This window comes from Salvelinus sp. IW2-2015, linkage group LG18 (genome assembly GCF_002910315.2).
Source record: "Salvelinus sp. IW2-2015 linkage group LG18, ASM291031v2, whole genome shotgun sequence".
In the NCBI taxonomy this organism is placed as follows: domain Eukaryota; kingdom Metazoa; phylum Chordata; class Actinopteri; order Salmoniformes; family Salmonidae; genus Salvelinus; species Salvelinus sp. IW2-2015.
In genome coordinates this window covers 25,792,687-25,816,736 of record NC_036858.1, presented here as the reverse complement: position 1 = coordinate 25,816,736, position 24,050 = coordinate 25,792,687, and the positions used below count along the sequence as shown (strand labels likewise).

General features: G+C 41.9%; 1 protein-coding gene across 9 annotated transcripts in view; it reads right to left on the bottom strand.

Annotated features, from left to right (window-relative positions):
• ldb1a (LIM domain binding 1a) overlaps window positions 1–23,339 on the bottom strand; it is a 54,999-nt gene extending 31,660 nt beyond the window's left edge. For 8 of the 9 annotated variants that reach the window (XM_024008305.3, XM_024008309.3, XM_024008306.3 and 5 more), the window contains exon 1: window positions 23,270–23,339. In XM_024008305.3, coding sequence (XP_023864073.1) covers window positions 23,270–23,297 — 28 coding nt within the window. In that variant the 5' untranslated portion in view covers window positions 23,298–23,339. Of the gene's footprint in view, window positions 1–15,097; window positions 15,447–23,269 lie in introns of those variants that run through there. The other variant, XM_024008308.3, reaches the window with a different exon arrangement.
• Between the last annotated feature and the right edge of the window lie 711 nt (window positions 23,340–24,050).

Below are 24,050 nucleotides of genomic sequence, written 5' to 3'. Positions count from 1 at the left end.
ATGCAAATMAATTACTTAAAAATCATACAATGTGATTTTCTGGATTTTWGTTTTAGATTCCGTCTCTCACAGTTGAAGTGTACCTATGATAAAAATTACAGACCTCTAAATGCTTTGTAAGTAGGAAAACCTGCAAAATCGGCAGTGTATCAAATACTTGTTCTCCCCACTGTAGATACGATGTCCTAGCCTACCGCTTTCAGGTAATACATTCAATGCAGTATAAGCCTTATATTTTGCTAATGGGAGATGGGTTATTAGCTTAAACTTAGCCTCCGTCTCTTGCGCAATATGCATGCACCTGTCCTCCGCTTGCCTCTCTCCAACCCTTCTGTAGTCTCCACATTCTGTATACTCCCCTTGTCCTAAGTGTAAAAAATGACCCGCTTTCACTAAACCTCTAAAAATTTAATTTTAAACCTCAAATCTATCTTGCGTGAAGAAACAACCTGTCATTCATCGCAAACTGTGTGAATATCTGGGTTTTCCCTCTTTACAATGCAGAAAGACTGCATTTAAATCAGTGTACAAGACAAATATTTATTACAACACACCCGTCATAATTGTTATCTTTACTAAAGTAGAGGTTTATTATTACTTCTAAAATGGACTGCATAGGTGTAAACAATTTTTTTAGCACGAGATAGCACTTGTATGGCCTAAGAAAGTAGCAGAAATGTGGAGAAAGTTGAATGCATTTTATTGAAGGGAAACAAGTCTTGCATTTTTTTGGCAACAGTGATATATTCTTAAATACCGTACAATGATGACTTCAACTACAAAATACTAGTCTTCTCCCATTTTTTTAACCATTGCCCCCACCCACAAGGTGTATAAACAACAAATAAGAATAAAATAAGATCGATACAAAACAAAAACGTGACCATAAAGCAATCAACTCTAATTAGCACATGTAGTACAGTATGCAAGTGTGTGCGCATGGACTTTGCAGATGAATCTCTCATGTGCAGCACATAGTATTTGTTTAACAGTCCCCCTTGGGGGGCATCTCCTCCTCTTCCCTGCCCCAGCCTCAGGTGGATCAGGACAAGATTCAACCCCCTGAACAGCTTTCACAAGAGCTGCAGACGCTGCTGTGCGGGGAAGGCGCAGCCTTCTTTGAATGTGTGGGGTTACGAGTGACTTTCCCAGCTGCTCCAGGAACACCCTCTTGTTCCGCTTATCAGGCATCCAGGTAGGGTTGATCTTGTTCCATATCACGAAGGCATTGTTATGAGTACACATCAATGATGTTATGGAAGATGACCAGGGGCCAGCGGACAGTCATCCCCCTCTGCAGCTGTAAGTTCCAATCACCTTGTCCAGGTTGTCCACGCTTCCTTTGTTGTGGTTGTAGTCCAGGATGATGGCTTCCTTCCTGTCCTCACAATCACTGATCTCAGCCATTTTGTGCAGTGTGCTCAGATGGACCACATTCGTATTCCTCTTTGGGGGTAAAAAACTACTGGTGGTGATGGCAAACTTTGATGAGAAGGCCTCTCTCCCCATATTGCGAGTAGTACTGAGGGGAGCTCGGGCTTGTTCTTTCTAACTGTGCCAACCATGGCGATCTTCCTCTTCAGCAGCTGCTGGCTGAGTTCATAAGAGGTGAAGAAATTGGCACACATGACATTGTGCCCCCTCAGTCCATCTGTCACATCAAAGCACAACCCGCATCCCCTGGTTCTTCTCCAGGCCTCCACTGGTCGGCTTCCCTGTGTAGACTTGCATCTTCCAAGTGTAGCTGGATTGTGCGTCACAGGCCACCCATATATTGATGCCATACTTTGCTGGCCATATATTTCCGGAAAGGACAGCGACCTTTTGAAAAAAGAGATTACTCAATTATATTACAGCAATACGAAACAGTGAAAAATATCTTATATTACAGATATTATTTATTTTTTACCTTTGAATGGAACCAGTTGCTCATCCACTGTTACTTCAGGTCCAGGGTTGTAGAGGTATGGCAGAGGCTCCACCCACTTCTCCCAGACCTCTCTTATGGCCGCTAGTTTGTCTCTCACACATCTTGCAGGTCTTGACTCGCGGTAATCAAATCATAGCATTCTTGAAAAAGTGATAGACTTTGTGGCATCGTGGCATGGAAAAATCGCCCTTCCACTCTCTGCATCCCAGAGACTACATGTAGCCTCGCCTCATTGTTCTCTTGTTCCTCCTGGACATCTAAAAAAAAATCTATACTACGACCTGCAGGGCACTGAAACGTGCACTCACAGCTTCAGCAAAGAGGGAACTGGGGGGACTCATCTGCAGCACTTCATCTGCAGCCTGACTGCATTCCCCATTAATAAACAATGCTTTCAATAAATGTTTATTTTGTCTGATTTTTTWWAAATTTTGTCTGAACTTGAGTCATGTGTGGGGTTGTGGAGGGGAGATGCTGCACATGCACAATTACGTTTTAGTTTTGTCTGAGTTCAATCAGTAGCACACAATCTCAATTTCTCAGTGTGTGTGTGTGTGGTGTATAAATTATTTTAACTGCCCGGTCAAAAATGCCCCTAAAACAATCTTTGTACCCTGGTGGTGTACAGCTTTCATGGAAATATGAACAAAGGCGATGTTTCACTTTTTCTAATGGTGGGGGCCACTCTAGGAAAAGTKATCATATTTCAAATTGAAAAAATATAATTTAGGGGATTCTCTCCACAGTTAAACATAGTGGCGGGGCATTTTTGACCCTTAACTTCTTATGGCTGCAGGGGCAGTATTGAGTAGCTTGGATGAAAGGTGCACAGAGGTGCCCAGAGTAAACTGCCTGCTCCTCGGTCATAGTTGCTAATATATGCATATTATTATTAGTATTGGATAGAAAATACTGACGTTTCTAAAACTGTTTGAATTATGTCTGTGAGTATAACAGAACTCATATGGCAGGCAAAAACCTGAGAAGTTCCACTTCCTGTTTGGATTTTTTCTGGGGCTGCTAGATTTTCAACCAAGCTCCCATTGAAATTACAGAGAGATATGGATGAGTTRTCACTTCCTACGGCTTCCACTAGATGTCAACAGTCAATAGAACTTTGTCTGATGACTCTAATGTGAAGGGGGGCCGAAGGAGACAGGAATTAGTCACCACTGCCATGAGGTGACCACGCATTGAACACGCGCGTTCACGTGAGAGGCAGCTCCGTTCCATCGCTCAACTGAAGTCAATGTAATTCTCCGGTTGGAACGTTATTCAAGATGTATGTTAACAACATTCTTAAGATTGATTCAATAAATCGTTTGACATGTTTCTACTGACTGTTACGGAACTTTTGGACATTTCGTCACATTATAGTGGACGCGCTTTGTGACTTTGGAATTGCTAACCAAACTAGCTAATTGGACATAAACAACGGACATTATCGAACAAATCAAGCATTTATTGTGGACCTGGGATTCCTAGGACTGCATTCTGATGAAGTTCATCAAAGGTAAGGAAACATTTATCATGTATTTTCTGGTTTCTGTTGACTCCAACATGGCGGCTAATTTGGCTATTGTTCTGAGCTCCGTCTCAGATTATTGCATGGTTTGCTTTTTCCATAAAGTTTTTTTGAAATCTGACACAGCGGTTGCATTAAGGAGAGGTATATCTATAATTCCATGTGTATAACTTGTATTATCTACATTTATGATGAGTATTTCTGTTGAAACGATGTGGCTATGCAAAATCACTTGATGTTTTTGGAACTAGTGAATGTAACGCGCCAACATAAACTCAGATTTTTTAATATAAATATGAACTTTATCAAACAAAACACACATGTATTGTGTAACATGAAGTCCTATGAGTGTCATCTGATGAAGATCATCAAAGGTTAGTGATTAATTTTATCTCTATTGCTGCTTTTTGTGACTGCTGTCTTTAGAACCTTGTTTCAGGCTTCTACTATGAAGGGGGACGAATAAGAGCTGTTTGACTAAGAGGTCTGGCAGAATGCCATGAMCTAAGTCATGCGCCCGTGAGAGCGAGCTGCGTTCCTTTTCATTTCTAAAGACAAAGGAATTGTCAGTTTGAAACATTATTGAAGATTAAGGATATAAACATCCCAAAAATTGGTTCTATACATCGTTTGACATGTTTCTATGAACTGTAATATAACTTTTTTGACTTTGTCTGGACTAAGTGCCTGCGCCTCATGAATTTTGATTTGTGAACTAAACGCGCAAACAAAAAGGAGGTATTTGGACATAAATGATGGACATTATCGAACAAAACAAACATTTATTGTGGAACTGGGATTCCTGGGAGTGCATTCCGATGAAGATCAAAGGTAAGCAAATATTTATAATGCTATTTCTGACTTCTGTTGACGCCACAACATGGCGGGTATCTGTATGGCTTGTTTTGGTGTCTGAGCGCTGTACTCAGATTATTGCATGGTGTGCTTTTTCCGTAAAGCTTTTTTGAAATCTGACACAGCGGTTGCATTAAGGAGAAGTATATCTTTAATTCCATGTATAACACATTTTCATCAACATTTCTGTAAATTGATGTGGCTCTCTGCAAAATCACCGGATGTTTTGGAAGCAAAACATTACTGAACATAAAGCGCCAATGTAAACAGATTTTTGGATATAAATATGAACAAAACATACATGTATTGTGTAACATGAAGTCCTATGAGTGTCATCTGATGAATATCAAAGGTTAGTGATTCATTTTCTCTATTTCTGCTTTTTGTGACTCTCTTTGGCTGGAAAAATGGCTGTGTTGTTCTGTGACTAGGTGCTGACCTCACATAATCGCATGGTATGCTTTCATCGTAAAGCCTTTTTGATATCGGACACTGTGGTGGGATTAACAACAAGTTTATCTTTAAAATGGTGTATAGTACTTGTATGTTTGAGGAATTTTAATTGAGATTTGTTTGAATTTGGCACCCTGTACTTTCACTGTTAACGGGATTTCATCTGTAAGAAGTTAAACCATTTCGTAACGTATTCCGCTCACGCAGCACATAAACTGGTCTTCAGTTTCAAACCATTACTGAGCCGTGTAGCCACTGCTCCACGCTGTCTGGTAGCTTTAAACCATTTAACACACAAATAGCAACCCGACAATGTACTGGTCTCATGTTAATTCTTCAGCGAGTCCTTTTAAGCACTCACCTTGAAGGGCGGTTCCATCACGTTTCCACAATGTCTGTGCTCACATGTGTGTGGTTACTAACTGGATAAAACTTTACATGAAAAACAATTCTCTAAAAATCACATTTAATCATCACAGTTTCATATTTAATCCTATAAGTTCCACAACAGTTAGATGCTGTAGGAGTAATTGATACATATGTAGYTAGATATCACACTATTAAACAATAGACAGGTGTACATTAGAAAATAGGAGAAGAAGGCAGATGTGAGTGCATTTGCCATTCTGGTAAATACAGGAAACCAAAGATTAGCAGATGGCCAAAGTCATACGTGCTTTAAAGTGCATGTATGGAAAAAGCAGGACACCATTATGAAGATAAAATTGACAGGAACGGCCATAAGTGCTTAGGGTAAAGGCCATAAGTGCTTAGGGCAAGATAGACATATATTAATTTTAGGGGTCAAGGGGGTCCTGCCTCCATTATAATCTAATCAAGAGCGGATACAGGCGTTATTGGGCGTAGACAAGCAGCAAGCCTGAAATGAAGGATAATGGTGGCAGATGACCATAGGAGAAGTAATTTAATTAATGTATGTAATGATCTAATGTGTGTGGATGTGTATAAAGAGAGAGCGAGTGCTCTGGGAAGGTGTGGGATCCGCGGATCGTTCCGGCTTGTGATACATTGTATTAAAAAGTCTATTTGATTTCACAAGTTCTTACGAGTGTTATATTTGAGACGATTTTCCACGACAATGTAAATCTGATAACTGGGACGTATACATTTGTAGAGTTACCGTTATTTGGTTATACCGTCCTTAATGATAACACAAAACTGATTTAACATGATTATTGTTCAGATCCCCACATTAGAAATATTGTTTCAATGTCCAACCTTTTGATGTTAAAGCTTTGGGGCAGTCTCTCTACACACAAAGGATTTTTGACTTCTTCATATTGCAGTTCAGATAGACTTTATGACCGGTCGTTAAAGTCACAGGACCAGCCCACTCTCCCCTTCCTCTCTGGTGGGAGAGGGGGGGCTCTCTTTGATCCTCACCCAGGAGGGAGGAATATCCAACCTTAATTCTGATGCCTAGTCACTTTACCCTGCCTTTATGTACATATCTACCTCAAACACCTCGCACCCCTGCACATTGAAATGGTACTGGTACTCCCTGTATATAGCTTCATTCTTCAAATCAAACCTTAAAATCGGTCACATACACATGGTTAGCAGATGTTATTGCGAGTGTAGCGAAATGCTTGCACTTCTAGTTCTGACAGTGCAGCAATTTCTAACATGTAATCTAACAATTACACAACAACTACCTAATACACACAAATCTAAGTAAAGGAATAACAATATATACACTACTGTTCAAAAGTTTGGGGTCACTTAGAAATGTCCTTGTCTTTTTTAAATAAAAGAACATTTTTGCCCATTAAAATAACATCAAATTGATCAGAAATACAGCGTAAACATTGTTAATGTTGTAAATGACTATTGTTGCTGGAAACGGCTGATTTATGTAATATCTACATAGGCGTACAGAGGCCCATTATCAACCATCATCACTCCTGTGTTCCAATGGCACATTGTGTTAGCTAATCCAAGTTGATCATTTTAAAAGGCTGATTGATCATTAGAAAACCCTTTTGCAATTATGTTAGCACAGCTGAAAATTGTTGTCCTGATTAAAGCAATAAAACTGGCCTTCTTRAGACTATTGTATTTCTGATCAATTTGATGTAATTAAAAAAAAAAWTGACAAACATTTGCTTTTCTTTCAAAACAAGGACTTTTCTAAGTGACCCCAAACTTTTGAACGGTAGTGTACATATAAATATATGAATGGGCAATGACAGAGTGGCATAGGCAGATGCAATAGATGGTGTAAAATACAGTATATACATGAGATTAATAATGTTTCCAGATCTTGCATTACTCAAGTGGCATTATTAAAGTGACTAGTGATCCATTTATTAAAGTGGCCAATGAATTCAAGTGTGTATGTAGGCAGCAGCCTCTCTATACTAGTGATGGCTATTTAACAGTCTGATGGCCTTGAGCTAAAAGCTGTTTTTCAGTCTCAGTCCCCGCTTTGATGCACCTGTACTGACTTCGCCATTCTGGATGGTAGCGGGGTGAACAGGCAGTGGCTCAGGTGGTTGTTGTCCTTGATCTCTTTGGCCTTCCTGTCTGTGTGGGTGGACCATTTAAGTTTGTCCGTGATTGGTAAGCCGAGGAATGGGAGAAAAAATAATAGTAACTTTCCACCTTTTCCACTGRTGTCCCAATTACACAGGGTGGGGTTGAGACACAGGGCCTCTAGCTGATGAGCTTGGAGGGTACTATGGTGTTGAATGCTGAGCTATAGTCAATTAACAGCATTCCTCTTGTCCAGATGGGATAGGGCAGTGTGCAGTGTGCTGAAATTGCATCTTCTGTGGACCTATTGGGGCGGTAAGCAAATTGAAGTGGGTCTAGGGGGACAAGTAAGGTGGAGGTGATATGATCCTTGACTAGCCTCTCAAGGCACTTCATGATGACAGAAGTGAGTGCTACGGGGCGATAGTCATTTAGTTCAGTTACCTTTGCCTTCTTGGGTACAGGAACAATGGTGGCCATCTTGAAGCATGTGGGGACAACAGACTGGGATAGGAAGAGATTGAATATGTCCGTAAACACACCAGCCAGCTGGTCTGCGCATGCTCTGAGGACGCAGCTTGAGGTGCCATCTAGGCCGGCAACCTTTAAAAATGTCTTACTCACGTCGGACACGGAGGAGAGCCCACAGTCCTTGGTAGCGGGCCGCGTCAGTGGCACTGTATTATCCTCAAAGCGGGCAAAGAACATGTTTAGTTTGTTTGGAAGCAAGACGGTGTCCGTGACGTGGCTGGTTTTCTTTTTGTAGTCCATGACTGTCTGTGGACCCTGACACATACGTCTCATCTGACCAGAGTACCGTCTTCCATATGTTTGGGGAGTCTCCCACATGCCTTTTGGCGAACACCAAACGTGTTTGCTTATTTTTCAGTTTGGGCCGCCTGGCTCGTTGCGAACTTKTTTSCCAGAATTCTACGGAATTATGACATAACATTGAAGGTTGTGCAATGTAACAGCAATATTTAGACTTATGGATGCCAACCGTTAGATAAAATACGGAACGGTTCCGTATTTCACTGAAAGAATAAARGTTTTGTTTTCGAAATGATAGTTTCCGGATTTGACCATATTAATGACCTACGGCTCGTATTTCTGTGTGTTATATTATAATTAAGTCTATGATTTGATAGAGCAGTCTGAATGAGCGGTGGTAGGCAGCAGCAGGCTCGTAAGCATTCATTCAAACAGCACTTTACTGCATTTGCCAGCAGCTCTTCGCAATGCTTCAAGCATTGCACTGTTTATGACTTCAAGCCCATCAACTCCGGAGATTAAGCTGGTAATACTAAAGTACCTATCCAATAGTCAAAGGTATATGAAATACAAATGGTAGAGAGAGAAATAGTCCTAATAACTACAACCTAAAACTTCTTTCCTGGGAATATTATAGACTCATGTTAAAAGGAACCACCAGCTTTCATATGTTCTCATGTTCTGAGCAAGGAACTTAAACYTMAGCTTTRTTACATGGCACATATTGCACTTTTACTTTCTTCTCCAACACAGTGTTTTTGCATTATTTAAACCAAAATGAACATGTTTCATTATTTATTTGAGACTAAATTGATTTTATTGATGTATTATATTAAGTTAAAATAAGTGTTCATCCAGTATTGTTGTAATTGTCATTATTACAAATAAATAAAAATTGGCCGATTAAATCGGTATCGGCTTTTTTGGTGCTCCAATAATCGGTATCGGCGTTAAAATCATAATCGTTCGAACTCTAATTTCAATAGGTTTCCTATGGAGGATTGACAGTATAATTTAAAACATATTCCCATTCAAGTCAACATTRTCTGATATGCCAACCTCCAACCACCTCTGTGGTACCATTTTAAAGTCAAAATGTAATTTGTATTCCCATTTTAGCACATTTATCAGCCAAAACATAACACCCACCCTGTATTCAAGAACATGTTGTGTCTCAACCAATGGCAGGCACAACACAAAAACCTCAAATGATGTAAAATAGTGTCTAAGCTAAAACATATGCAAATATGGAGACAGAAGGAAAAAAATGACGCGTTTTGTAGATAAACGTAACTTAAAGTAAAAATTTTACATCAAGATATTATAAAACAGTTTGACAACCCTGTTTGTAAGCTTTTTAATTAGATAAACCGTTTATTTTTTCCAGTGAATAAGAGATGGATGTCTCATGGTATGGTATGCAAAATGGGTACATTTTGACCACCTTTCTTAAATTGTTTTGACCTTCACTTTCTGAGCACTTCTACAATGGGCAAATATGTATAGAAGTTCTTTCAAATAAAAATGGGGTGTTCTCAAAAAGAGATTGAATTCAAATGGTTTTACCCTATAGCAATGCAGCATGCCAGTCCAACAGAATATAATGGATGTGAAGTCAGATCCACACACCCTACTTTGGGATCAGTCCTAGTTCTAATAATTGGACGAGGGGGGTCCTTGTCTATATGACAGGTGGCAATGGATGACATTGGTTCCCCAACTTCCAGAGGTCTGGGGCAGCAGCATTAGAGCTGACTCTATTTAGACGACTGGTTGATTGTTTGGTCGATAGGCTGTTGGTCAACCAAGATTTCTTCAGTCGAGCAGTCACAAATATATATATTTTTTTTTTTTCATGGTGCACATGTGCTACTGGAATTGTAAATTATTATAAAAGAATAATGATGCAACACTAATGCGCTTTCTCCCACAATGGATAACAGTCTGTCTGCGGTTCTGAAACGTAATCTGCATTGCGCCGTTGAATTGGCACTTTTCTCTATAAGTTTCTATGTGCATAATAGCGTAGTTAAACAGCAWATTGGTGTTGGGAACCATGCTGCGGAGGCAGCAGCGGAGTAGGGAGACGAGGAAACAGCCATTGCCTTAATTGTCTAAGAAAATTGAGAGGAAACCCCAACTTAATAAGGTCTATAAAACAACGGCCCGGCTTTATAAATCAGTATATCAAACATTAGGAGTACCTTCCTAATATTGAGTTGCACCCCCCTTTTTGACCACAGAAGAGCCTCAATTCGTCGGGGCATGGACTTCACAAAGTGTCGAAAGCGTTCCACAGGAACGCTGGCACATGTTGACTGCAATGCTACCCAGAGTTGTGTAAAGTTGTCTGGATGTCCTTTGGGTGGTGGACCATTCTCAATACACACGGGAAACTGTTGAGTGTGAAAAACCCAGAAGCATTGCAGTTCTTGACACAAACCGGTGCGCCTGGCACCTCCTAACATACTCCATTCCAAGGCACTTAAATATATTGTCTTGTCCATTCACCCTCAACGGCACACATACACGATTCATGTCCCCAGCACAAGGTGCACCTGTGTAATGATCGTGCTGTTTAATCAGCTTCTTGATATTCTACACCCGTCAGGTGGATGGATTATCTTGGCAAAGGAAAAATGCTCACTAACAGGGATGTAAACAAATTTGTGCAAAGAATGAGAGGAAGTAGATTTGTGCGCATAAAAACTGCAATTTTTTACTTCAGCTCGTGAAACCAACACTTAACCTGTTGCGTTTATATTTTTGTTCAGTGTAGTTGATTTTATTCAAAACAAGGTGTCTATAAATGGGAAAATGCAGTTAAAAATMGACCAATTGACTGGTCGAAAGAACAGACAACTCTTCTTACTACCAAGATRTTTTCTTTCTTTCTGGGGACAGCCCTAAGCAGCATAGCGTCAAATCAAATAAAGTATTATTGGTCGCGTACACCTATTTTGCAGATGTTATTGCGGGTGTAGCTAAATGCTTATGTTCCTAGCTCCAATAGTGCAGTAATACCTAACAAGTAGGGATGCACAATATATTGGTGAACATTTGGCCGATATAAGCTAAAAATGGCAACATCGGTATCGGCCCGATGTCTAATTTAACGCCGATGATTAAAAAAAAAACTACCGTACATACCTATATAACGTAGGTACAGGACGTAATGACGCCATGTAAAATGTTGCACAGCATTCTTAGCCTAGCCCACAATGTCTGATGTGTGGATCGAGCTGTCAACCAGTCGAGCAGTCATTTGAAAGAGTAAGAACATTTCAGCGAGACAACGCGAAATCCATTAAAGCCAAGATAATGAAATTCATTGCCCTTGACAACCAACTGTTCTCTGGCGTGAGTGATGTTGGCTTTTGCCGACTGGTCGAGCATCGGTACACACTACCAAGAGATCTATTTTTCAGATGTTGCCCTACCGGAGTTACACAGTAATAGCGTCAATGCTATTAGCTTCACGACATACATACTATGAAACACCATTTTGGTATTTTGCGTGTCAAAAAAGATACAGCAGCACTGTCAAAGTTACTCAAAAAAAGTCTGCAACAAGCAAACACCGGTGATGAACGATGTGTTTACAATACCGCGTTGATAATAAAGCATAATTTATTAGACTGCAACTTCTAGGGTAGCTAGCTTTAGCTTGGTACGTAGTTAGCACCAACACAACCAGCCTGAAAACAATGACCAGTAGAAACTGCAGTCATTTTCATTATTCTTAGCAATGATTTCAAATCAAATCAAAGTTTATTTGTCACGTGCGCCGAATACAACAGGTACCTTACAGTGAAATGCTTACTTACAGACTCTAACCAATAGTGCAAAAAAGGTATTAGGTGAACAATAGGTAGGTAAAGAAATAAAACGACAGTAAAAAGACAGGCTATAAAAGTAGCGAGGCTACATACAGACACCGGTTAGTCAGGCTGATTGAGGTAGTATGTACATTTAGATATGGTTAAAGTGACTATGCATATATGAACAGAGAGTAGCAGTAGCGTAAAAGAGGGGTTGGCGTGTGGTGGGAAACAATGCAGAACGCCAGGTTAGCCAATGTGCGTTAGCACTGGTTGGTCGGCCCAATTGAGGTAGTACGTACATGAGTGTATAGTTATAGTGACTATGCATATGATAAACAGAGAGTAGTAGCAGTGTAAAAAGACTGGTTGGGGCGTGGGTTGGGGGGAGCACACAATGGAAATAGCCAATTTTCCAGGTAGCCATTTGATTACCTGTTCAGGAATCTTATGGCTTGGGGGTAAAAACTGTTGAGAAGCCTTTTTGTCCTAGACTTGGCACTCCGGTACCACTGCGGTAGTAGAGAGAACAGTCTATGACTAGGGTGGCTGGGGTCTTTTAGGGCCTTCCTCTGACACCGCCTGGTGTAGAGGTCCTGGATGGCAGGCAGCTTAGTCCCAGTGATGTACTGGGCCGTACTCACTACCCTTTGTGGTGCCTTGCAGACAGAGGCCGAGCAATTGCCGTACCAGGCAGTGATGCAACCAGTCAGGATGCTCTCGATGTTGCAGCTGTAGAACCTTTTGAGGACCTCAGGACCCATGCCAAATCTTTTTAGTTTCCTGAGGGGGGACAGGCTTTGTCGTACCCTCTTCACAACTGTCTTGGTGTGTTTGGACCATTCTAGTTTGTTGTTGATGTGGACACCAAGGAACTTGAAGCTCTCAACCTGCTCCACTACAGCCCCGCCGATGAGAATGGGGGCGTGCTCGGTCCTCCTTTTCCTGTAGCCCACAATCATCTCCTTAGTCTTGGTTACGTTGAGGGATAGGTTGTTATTCTGGCACCACCCGGCCAGGTCTCTGACCTCCTCCCTATAGGCCTTCTTGTCGTTGATCAGGCACACTGTTGTGTCGTCTGCAAACTTGATGGTGTTGGAGTCGTGCCTGGCCATGCAGTCGTGGGTGAACAGGGAGTACAGGGGGGGATTGAGCACGCACCCCTGGGGAGCTCCAGTGTTGAGGATCAGCGTGGCAGATGTATTAGCTAGGTTGCTTGTTGTTCACCTATTAAAATTGAACTTCAGGTCATGAAAATAAATAGCTAGCCAGCTACTCAACCCTGTTGCCCAAAGCTAATGTTATAAGCAGCCAGCTAGCTTCATCTGGCTAGTGAGYCTCGACCGGACCGGGTTATGTGTTGGGAAGCTAGCCACAATAAGGATTAGGCACTATAGTGGAATTTGCGGTTGCCTTCAAATTAAAAGTATGTCATTGACAGCAATGCAAATGAATACAAATAGTAGAATTATGCCATACTTTTATTTTGAAGGCTAACCGCAAAGTCCACTATTGTGGCTAATCTTATAAATTAGGGTTATTTTAGATGACACCAAGCTACATACAGTTGAATTCGTAAGTTTACATACACCTTAGCCAAATACATTTAAACTCAGTTTTTCACAATTCCTGACATTTAATCCTAGTAAACAATCTCTAGTAAACAATAGAGCCTGGATTTGAACCAGGGACTGTAGTGGAGCCTCTTGCACTGAGATGCAGTGCCTTAGACKGCTGCATCCATGTGTGTGTAAACTATTTAACTGTACTAGAATTCTTAAGATTATCTGTATTGTTTTATTTGGCAAGGAAAATATCAGATATCGGCCAAAAATGTCATATCGGTGCATCACTCCAAACAATACATGCAAATCCCCCAAAAAGTAAGAAAGGAACTAGGAAATATCAAAATATTAGAAAGAGCAATGTCAGAGTCCGGAATATATATGTAAATTATGGTGTGTGTATATACATTATGGACAGTACATGAATAGAAAAGGTGTACAGCAGTGGTTATATGGGATGAGCTTCGACTAGAAAACAGTAAGTAAGCAATTCACTGTAAGGTTGTATTCGGCGCATGTGACAAATAAAATTTGATTTGAGTATATACGTATGAAGTGTGTAAAACTCAAAACACTCCGTCTGATGGCCCATATATAGAAGGGGTGACAGACCTCTCCCCTCTTCTCCAGATGGTAGCTTGTATACATGTGTGTGTATGCCATTTTGGAGTGGGGTGAAGTTGCCACAACTGATCTAAGGTCTGCTTTGAATGTTCCCTTCAATGGGATTTGGGGAGGATGAGTAGATCCTATATCTGTTACGTTGGGCCTACATGACAATTTCCCTAGCCCTACAGATATGATTGGAGATGGTGGATTAACACTCCCCTGGTGCTTTTCCACTGAGATTTAACCCCACACTAGTGGGTCGCCAGTGTTTTTTAAACGAACGCTCAAGTGTAATTATGTTTCCATCAGGAATGTGACACCACATACTTTTTGTTCTGTAAGGTGTTAAAGTTAACATGTAGCCATTGTTACGTAAATGCAGGCTAAAAAGTAACGTTACCCAGAACCTGGGCTTGGCCCCAAGTCTGGGAAGGTCCGCCGGAGCCATGCATGGCCCAGTCAGACACAGGTGACGGCCCGCGTAGAGATCGAAACAGAAAAGTCTGAGCCTTTTGAGTAAAACCTCATTGGCAATACACCATCCATGTTTTGCTATGGAATACGGTGTCACACTACAGAATATAAAACCACCATGGTTAGAACGATAATTTAACCCCCTACAATCGTCCATTGATTTGAGGGTTAAAAAATAAACAGAATGGCAGCATAATTATATCGTTAGAATAAAAGACAATGGAATTCACAGAGCTGAGAACCTATAGCAGCCAACTACATGGTGAATTCCTCATTCATTGTCTTGATTAATACTAAAGAATGAGATCAGCTGAACAAAAGGTTTGACTGATGCTGATGACAAGCTAGCTACAACAGCAGCAAGATTGTCTTGACCAGTGTGGCAGTGAATAGCTAACTGGCGTTAGCCAATGCTAAACTAGCTAGTGTGGCAGTGAATAGCTAACTGGGATTCGCCAATGCTAAGCAAGCTAGCTATAACGTTAGTTAGCTGCACGGACCACACTTGAAATGTGCCTTATAATATGATTTCTACTTAGATTGTAACAAGGCACGTTAGTAACTGGTATAGTTAATTGCTAACTTTAATCCACCATACCTGCACAGAATGATTCACCGAAACGCGGTGTTCTTTCCAACAGTAACAGCACTGCTCGGTGTTAGCAGGCTAGCTTGGATGCTAGCCGTCCCAATTTGGAGCACCTTTCAGCGTAGTCGTTATTTCCGTTTTCCTCTCCGAAACAAAACAAAAAGCAAAACAAAAGTTAAAGCGAATGAGTACGTCCTCGGTCTCGTTATTTTTGCACTTACAAAGTCGCGTTTTTTTAAGCAACCCAGATGTTGAAAAGTGGGGATCTAGCCAGCTAGATACGGAGCCAAACCCTTTGTTCCTAACCAGACGCGAACAATGGCCCCCGTCTCTGCTCTTACGTCTCTCCTCCCTGCTTGCGTAAACATTCCCTCTGCAGAATGGGCTCCCCCAATCGTGTTTAATCGAAACGTAATCCGCCTTTACAACACCCTCCCCTCCTATTCACAAACTAATAGCTATGTAGTAAAGCTCTATACATTTGTTATGAATTGTAGGTGTATTAAAATAAATAATACAGTCAGTATCTAGCTAGCCTTTTAAAAACAATCACATTCACTGCCTCTCATTCATTCAGTACTAGCTTACAAAATGAATGCAGAGAAAAAGTTTGAGTGTAGCACCTTATCACACACTGACTGATCAAAGAAGTTCAACTCATAAATATGCATCTAATAAATTGGGTAATTGGTCAACATTGGTGATACCTTTAGGACAAAACACTAGAGGCCTGACACGACAGCTCTGAGTGATGAGCTGATAACACCTCAGATAGTGCTGGAGTTCAAACCAAATATAATCAAATTTTATTTGTCACATGCACCGTGTAGACCTTACAGTGAAATTCTTACTTACAAGCCCTTAACAAACAATGCAGTTTAAAGAAAATACCCCCCCCCCCAAAAAAAAGTGAGATAAGAATAACAAATTATTAAAGAGCAGCAGTAAATAACAAAAGCGGGGGGTACCGAAACAGAGTCACTGTGGGTGTGGGGGGGGGGGGGGGGGGGGGGGATATAAATAGTCTGGGTAGCCATTTGATTTGCTGTTCAGGAGTCTTATGGCTTGGGGGTAGAAGCTGTTTAGAAGCCTCTTGGACCTAGACTTGGTGCTCCGGTACCGCTTGCCGTGCGGTAGCAGAGAGAACAGCCTATGACTAGGGTGGCTGGAGGCTTTGACAATTTTTAGGGCCTTCCTCTGACACCGCCTGGTATAGAGGTCCAGGATGGCAGGAAGCTTGGCCCCGGTGATGTACTGGGCCATATGCACTACCCTCTGTAAGTGCCTTGTGGTCGGAGGCTGAACAGTTGCCATACCAGGCAGTGGTGCAACCCATCAGGATGCTCTCGATGGTGCAGCTGTAAAATCATTTGAGGATCTGAGGACCCATGCCAAATCTTTTCAGTCTCCTGAGGGGGAATAGGTTTTGTTGTGCCCTCTTCACGACTGTCTTGGTGTGCTTGGACCAGGTTAGTTTGTTGGTGATGTGGACACCAAGGAAGTTGAAGCTCTCAARCTGCTCCACTACAGCCCCGTTGATGAGAATTMTGGCGTGCTCGGACCTCCTTTTCCTATAGTCCACAATCATCTCCTTTGTCTTGATCATGTTGAGGGAGAGGTTGATGTCCTTGCACCACAAGGTCAGGTCTCTGACCTCCTCCCTATAGGCTGTCTCATCGTCGTCGGTGATCAGGCCTACCACCGTTGTGTCATCAGCAAACTTAATGATTGTGTTGGAGTCATGCCTGGCCGTGCAGTCATGAGTGAACAGGGAGTTCAGGAAGGGACTGAGAACGCACCCCTGAGGGAACCCCGTGTTGAGGATCAGTGTGGCGGATGTGTTGTTACCTACCCTTACCACCTGGGGGCAGTCCGTCAGGAAGTCCCAGGGTCCTTATCTTAGTGATGAGCTTTGAGGGTATTCCTTTTGTCCAGGTGTGAAAGGACAGTGTGGAGTGCAATAGAGATTACATCACCTGTGGATCTGTTGGGGCGGTATGCAAATTGGGGTGGGTCTAGGGTTTCTGGGATAATGGAGTTGATGTGAGCCATGACCAGCCTTTCAAAGCACGTCATGGCTACAGATGTGAGTGCTATGGGTCGGTAGTCATTTAGGCAGGTTACCTAAGTGTTCTTGGGCACAGGGACTATGGTGGTCTGCTTGAAACATGTTGGTATTACAGACTCAGACATGGAAAGGTTGAAAATGTCAGTGAAGACACTTGCCAGTTTGTCAGCGCATGATCAGTGTACACGTCCTGGCAATCCATCTGGCTCTGTGCCCTTGTGAAAGTTGACCTGTTAAAAGGTCTTACTCACATCGGCTGCGTAAAGCGTGATCACACAGTCGTCTAGAACAGCTGGTGCTATCATGCATGTTTCAGTGTTACTTGCCTCGAAGCAAGCATAGAGGTAATTTAGCTCATCTGGTAGGCTCGTGTCACTGGGCAGCTCTCGGCTGTGCTTCCCTTTGTAGTCCTTAATAGTTAGCAAGCCCTGCCACATCCGACGAGTGTCGGAACCGGTGTAGTACGATTCGATCCTAGTCCTGTATTGACGCGTTGCCTGTTTGATGGTTCGTCAGAGGGCATAGCTGGATTTCTTATGAGCTTCCGGATTAGAGTCCCGCTCCTTGAAAGCGGCAGCTCTACCCTTTAGCTCAGTGCGAATGTTGCCTATAATCCATGGTTTCTGGTTGGGGTATGTACGTACAGTCACTGTGGGGATGACGTCCTCGATGCACTTATTGATAAAGACAGTGACTGATGTGGTGTACTCCTCAATGCCATCGGAAGAATCCTGGAACATATTCCAGTGGGTGCTAGCAAAACAGTCCTGTAGTTTAGCATCTGCTTCATCTGACCACTTTTTTTTTGACTGAATCACTGGTGCTTCCTTCTTTAATTTTTGCTTGTAAGCAGGAATCAGGAGGATAGAATTATGGTCAAATTTGCCAAATGTGTCACGATCGTCATTAGGTGAAAGAGAGGACCAAGGCGCAGCGTGATATAAATACATCTTCTTTTTAATAGAAGAAGAAACGAACACGAACACTATACAAACTAGACAAAACAACAAACGACCATGAAGCTATCAAACGAAAGTGCAGACACAAGCAACTAACGTCAAAACATAGACAATTACCCACAACCTACCTAATGCCTATGACTGCCTAAATATGGCTCTCAATCAGAGACAACGATAGACAGCTGTCTCTAATTGAGAACCAATCCAGGCAACCATAGACTTACATAAACACCTACACTGAACACAACCCCATGAACTCTACAAAACCCCCTAGACAATACAAACACCCTAGACTAGACAAAACACACAAACATCCCCCATGTCACACCCTGACCTAACTAAAAATAATAAAGAAAACAAAAATAACTAAGGCCAGGGCGTGACAAAATGGAGGGTGAGGGAGAGCTTTGTACGGTTCTCTGTGTGTGGAGTAAAGGTGTTCTAGAATTTAACATGCTGATAGAAATGAGGTAAAACTGACTTAAGTTAAACTGCATTGAAGTCCCCGGCCACTATCAGCGCCGCCTCTGGATGAGCGTTTTCCTGTTTGCTTATGGCGGCATGTAGCTCATTGAGTGCGGTTTTAGTGCCATCATCGGTCTGTTGTGGTATATAGACAGCTACGAAAAATACAGATAAAACCTCTAGGTAGATAGTGTGGTCTACAGTTTATCATGACATACTCTACCTCAGGCGAGCAAAACCTTGAGACTTCCTTAGATATCGTGCACCAGCTGTTGTTTACATAGGTCTGTATGGAGGAGTGGGCCAAAATCCCTGCTGCAGTGTGTGCAAACCTGGTCAAGAACTACAGGAAACGTATGACCTCTGTAATTGCAAACAAAGGTTTCTGTACCAAATATTAAGTTCTGCTTTTCTGATGTATCAAATACTTATGTCATGCAATAAAATGCTAATGAATTACTTAAAAATCATACAATGTGATTTTCGGGATTTTTGTTTTAGATTCCGTCTCTCACAGTTGAAGTGTACCTATGATAAAAATTACAGACCTCTACATGCTTTGTAAGTAGGAAAACCTGCAAAATCGGCAGTGTATCAAATACTTGTTCTCCCCACTGTATACTTAGGCCCCCGCCCCGTGTCTTACCAGAGGCTGCTGTTCTATCCTGCCGATAGAGTGTATATCCCGACAGCTGTATGTTCTTAATGTCAACATTCAGCCACGACTCGGTGAAACATAAGATATTACAGTTTTTAATGTCCCATTGGTAGGATATATGTGCTTTCAGTTCGTCACTTTTATTTTCCAGCGATTGAACGTTAGCTAGCAGGAGGGAAGGTAAAGGCAGATTAGCCACTTGTCACCTGTTCTTTACAAGGCACCCTGATCCCTGCAAAATCTCAGTTTCCTGCTCCAGCGAATGATGGAGATCTGGGACTGGTCGGGTGTCTGTAGTATATCCCTCCCGTCCGACTCATTGAAAAAACCTCTTTGTCTAATCTGAGGTGAGTAATCCCAGTTCTGATGTCCAGAAGCTCTTTTCAGTCATAAGAGACGGTAGCAGCAACATTATGTACAAAACAAGTTACAAACAACGGGGAAAAACAAACAAAATAGCATGGTTGATTAAGAGCCGATAAGACGGCAGCCATCCCCTCCGGCGCCATCTTTGAGTTGGAAAAAGTACTCAAATGTCATACTTGAGTAAAAGTAAAGATACCTTAATATAAAATGACTCAAGTAAAAGTGAAAGTAACCCAGTAAAATACTACTTGAGTAAAAGTCTGAAAATATCTGATTTTAAATGTACTTTAAGTACAGTGGTGGAAAAAGTACTACATTTTTATACTTGAGTAAAAGTACAAAGTAAAAGTATATGCTATACATCAAATTCCTTATATTTAGCAAATCAGATGGCACAATTTCCTTTTTTATAACTTTTTTTGACAGCCAGGGGCACACTCCAACACTCAGACATAATTTACAAAGGAATAATTTATGTATTGTGAGTCCACCAGATGTGAGGCAGTAGGGATGACCAGGGACGTTCTCTTGATAAGTGCGTGAATTGGAAATGTTTCCTCTACTGCAATGCATTCCAATTGTAACTAGTACTTTTGGGTGTCAGGCAAAATGTATGGAGTAAAAAGTACATCATTTTCTTTAGGAATGTAGTGAAGTAAAAGTAAAAGTTGTCAAAAATATAAATACTAAAGTAAAGTACAGATACCCCAAAAAACGACTTAAGTAATAATATTTTAAAGTACTACTTAAGTACTTTATACCACTGCTTATGAATGAGCGTGGCTCACTTCATCACTACACTACGAGCTCCTGACCTGGAGTGCACCCCATCACCATTATGTTGTCAGAGGCAGAGGTGATATACACGGATCTACTGGCAGTGGCCTCACACACAGAACAAAGCCATGGGAGACACTATATGGCAAACATTCCCTAGGAAAAAATAAAGTTAGGAGGGATGGATGGTGGGAATAAAGGAAGGGGGATGTAAAGGCCAGAGGAGAGTAGCATTTTGTATAATGGAAACAGGAATGAGAATTCAACTACTAGCCTAATTCCAGGCTGAATTTTTGTCCCCTGTGAGAGGCATGTGATCAGTCACACCTAACTAACTGTTGCCTTCTGTAGAGGGAGAGATTGAGAGAGATAGAGAGATTGAGAGAAAGAAAGAAGGAATGAAAGAAAGAAAGAAAGGGAGAGATGGAGAAGGAGAGTGTGAGGGAGCAAGAGGGCAATAGAGGAGATTTGTGAAACAGCATCCCCCTCTACTAAACCAGCTGAAAAACAGCTTGTCCTTTCTTTTGACCGTGGAGCCGAATAAGATTACATTTTTTATTTGAACCTTTATTTAACTAGGCAAGTCAGTTAAGAACAAATTCATATTTACAATGACGGCCTACCCTGGCCAAACCCGGGCGACGCTGGGCCAATTGTGCACCCAATCACGGCCAGATATGACACAGCCTGGATTCGAACCAGGGACTGTAGTGATGCCTCTTGCACTGACATGCAGTGCTGCACCACTCGGGAGCCCAAAATAACTGACAGTGCGATATGTTACTGGTGGATAAAAGCCCACAGGAGGACAGATCTAGTCTCAGCAGCACTATGCTGGAAAGCAGAATACTGTAGTCATATGCACGCACACGCATACACAGCTGCGCTACGGTAGGGCTACTGCTATCAGGCTCAATAGAGACAACAATGTGTGTGTGGGTGTGGGTGTGGGTGTGTGTGTGTGTGCCTGCGTGTGTGCTGTGTGTCCGTGAGAGTTCTTGGAAACAGCGGTACAATGTACTTGTATGCCAGAACAGCCTGTTAAAGCCAGTAATCCCTATGCCCTCCACTGTGCCATTGTGTTTCCTGTACAATAGACACATTATCTATAGGGGGCACTATACACAAACATTTTAGAAATCATGACAAGTAGGAAACATGATTTGGTGCCCTCTTGTGATCCTCCTGAATACCTCCTAACTTCATTCTGCTCCATCAAACCATCTGTGTCAAATCAGAATGCTTTACATAATTTAGTTTTATTCGGCTGGAATACTGATGGAATTTACATCCTTGAATGTGGCAGGTAGCCTAGCGGTTAAGAGTGTTGTAACCAGTAACTGAAAGGTCGCTGGTTCAAATCCCCGAGACGAAAAGGGGAAAATCTGTCAATGTGCCCTTGAGCAAGGCACTTAACCKTAATTGACGTTGGAAGTCGCTCTGGATAAGAGCATCTGAATGACTGTAATGTAAAATGAAATGCCCCATGGGGAATTCATATTGAAACTCAGACGGTCCAGGTTCAAACACAGACAGACCTCGTTCAAAAGAGGGCTCACTATAGTCTCATTAACAAGCCATGCCACTCAAACCCTGCACTCTCAGTGTTTCCTGTAAAAGGTTAGGCAGAGCTGATGATGGACTCTGCTGTGTGCTTCACTGGCCAACAGGCTTTCATCTACACAGATCTGGGTCATGCTCATTAATAGGGSACACAATGGAAAATGTTTTGTAATGGCAATCGGAAATTAGCATTTGTTTTTGGGATGAGCATTTGTTAATGTTAAGTTCAGATAGTCTCTGTTTCAGTCGACTTTCTTCCATTTGGTCACTATTGATCATGACCCTGCTGTAAGATAGCAAATTGTCCCCGCCAATGGCTGTGTTGACTTGACAGGCAGGAGTGTTAGGGCAAATTCCATTAGGCAATTAATGAACATTGAATGAAGAAGATTTTTTAAACTTTAATTAACTTCCTGAAGGGACTGACGTTGACTCTCCAACCCTGGTAGGCATCGTGCTTGTTCTGAATAGAGTGATTCAGACTTGGACAGACTTGAATTTGCACAGGAAACTGAACATGATAAGATACTGATACAGATAAGAGATTGAGGTGAACTGTACAAAATGTCAGACTGACCATTTCACTCAACAAATAAAGCCCATATGTACACACTTTTCTCTCTCTCTCTCTCACACACACACACACACACACACACACACACACACACACACACACACACACACACACACACACACACACACACACACACACACAAAAACACACACACACACACACAAACACACACACACCTGTCTCTTATACACATCTAGATGTGTATAAGAGACAGCACACACACAGTGTGTCTTCTTGTGACGATCAGAGAAAGGTAAAGAAGAGACAACGGGTATTGATGAAGATATCGATCAAGCTCAGACTACGTTACAGTTAGTAACCGCTTAGTAAGCAACAAATAGACGAAGCTGCCAGAGAGAGAGTGACAATCAAATGTGCACGCATGCGCACAAACACACACTCACACAAACCAGACACACCTCCATAAGGAACAATGTTGTTCTGAGGGCACAGGAGCATTCCACTGACCCAAACTTGTCCGAGCAAGAAAACGTTGTGTCATTCAACATGGGGGAAAGACGTATCCGTGTATGTAGGAGTTGCGCTAGTAATAGCTAGTGAACGCTAGTAGCCGTTGTGCAGTCTTGCTGAGAAATAAAGTACACTGAATATTGAGTGAGGAACACACTGTAAACCAGTTGCTGGACTTTACCTTTACGGCAGAAAAGACACACGAGAGAGAGACAGAAGACAGAGAGAGCAATAGAGAGTGAGAGAGCAGAGACAGAGAGCGAGAAATGGTGAGACTTACCAGGGCAAGCGCAGCCTCCAACAGACATCTTCTCACATGTTGTAGGTCTCTGCTCTGCTGGAAACAGCCGCCTCCAGTCCTCCCTCCATATGCAAGGATACACATGCAGAGAGAGAGCAAGAAACAGAGGAAAGTGAGAAAAAAGGGTTAGAAGAACAGGACATATAATGAGAAGTACAACAGGATCGGAGCTCTCTTTCTAGCTCTATTTAACAATCAGGAAGTAGGAAATATAGGGCTCTGGTTGGTTTGTTAATATGCAAATTGCAATCCTCGTGGGCAAAGATAAATATGAGAGGGGGGGGGACACACGAACCATAGCTCTCTTGAAATCGCTTATTGTGGCAAAGATATCAGTAATTATGCGTATACAGGGCAACAGATATGCTTGCACGGGGCAACAGAGAGGGCAATCTTCTGTTTTTCAAAACGTATGATGTGCAGAGGCTATACTTTGCAAACATTGAACGGCCATTGCCTGCTCTATTATGTAATTGGTGATCTAAATGTCAGTGCCGGTTGGTGCCGTTTAAGAGGAGGGTGGATGATAATTTTTTGAGCATGGCATTATTTCTCATAAAGTATATTGGATGACTGTCATTCATATTCCATTCACTCAGCTCAACGTAACATCGATAGGTTTAGGCTACAACATGATACTCTAATTTCCCTGTACCCATCATGGGGTTGCTACAACCTAGCCTATGAATGAAAGTTTACAACATAGGTGCACAGGTCGAGAGACTTTTTTGCAATCAAGGTGACAGACAGTTACACATTC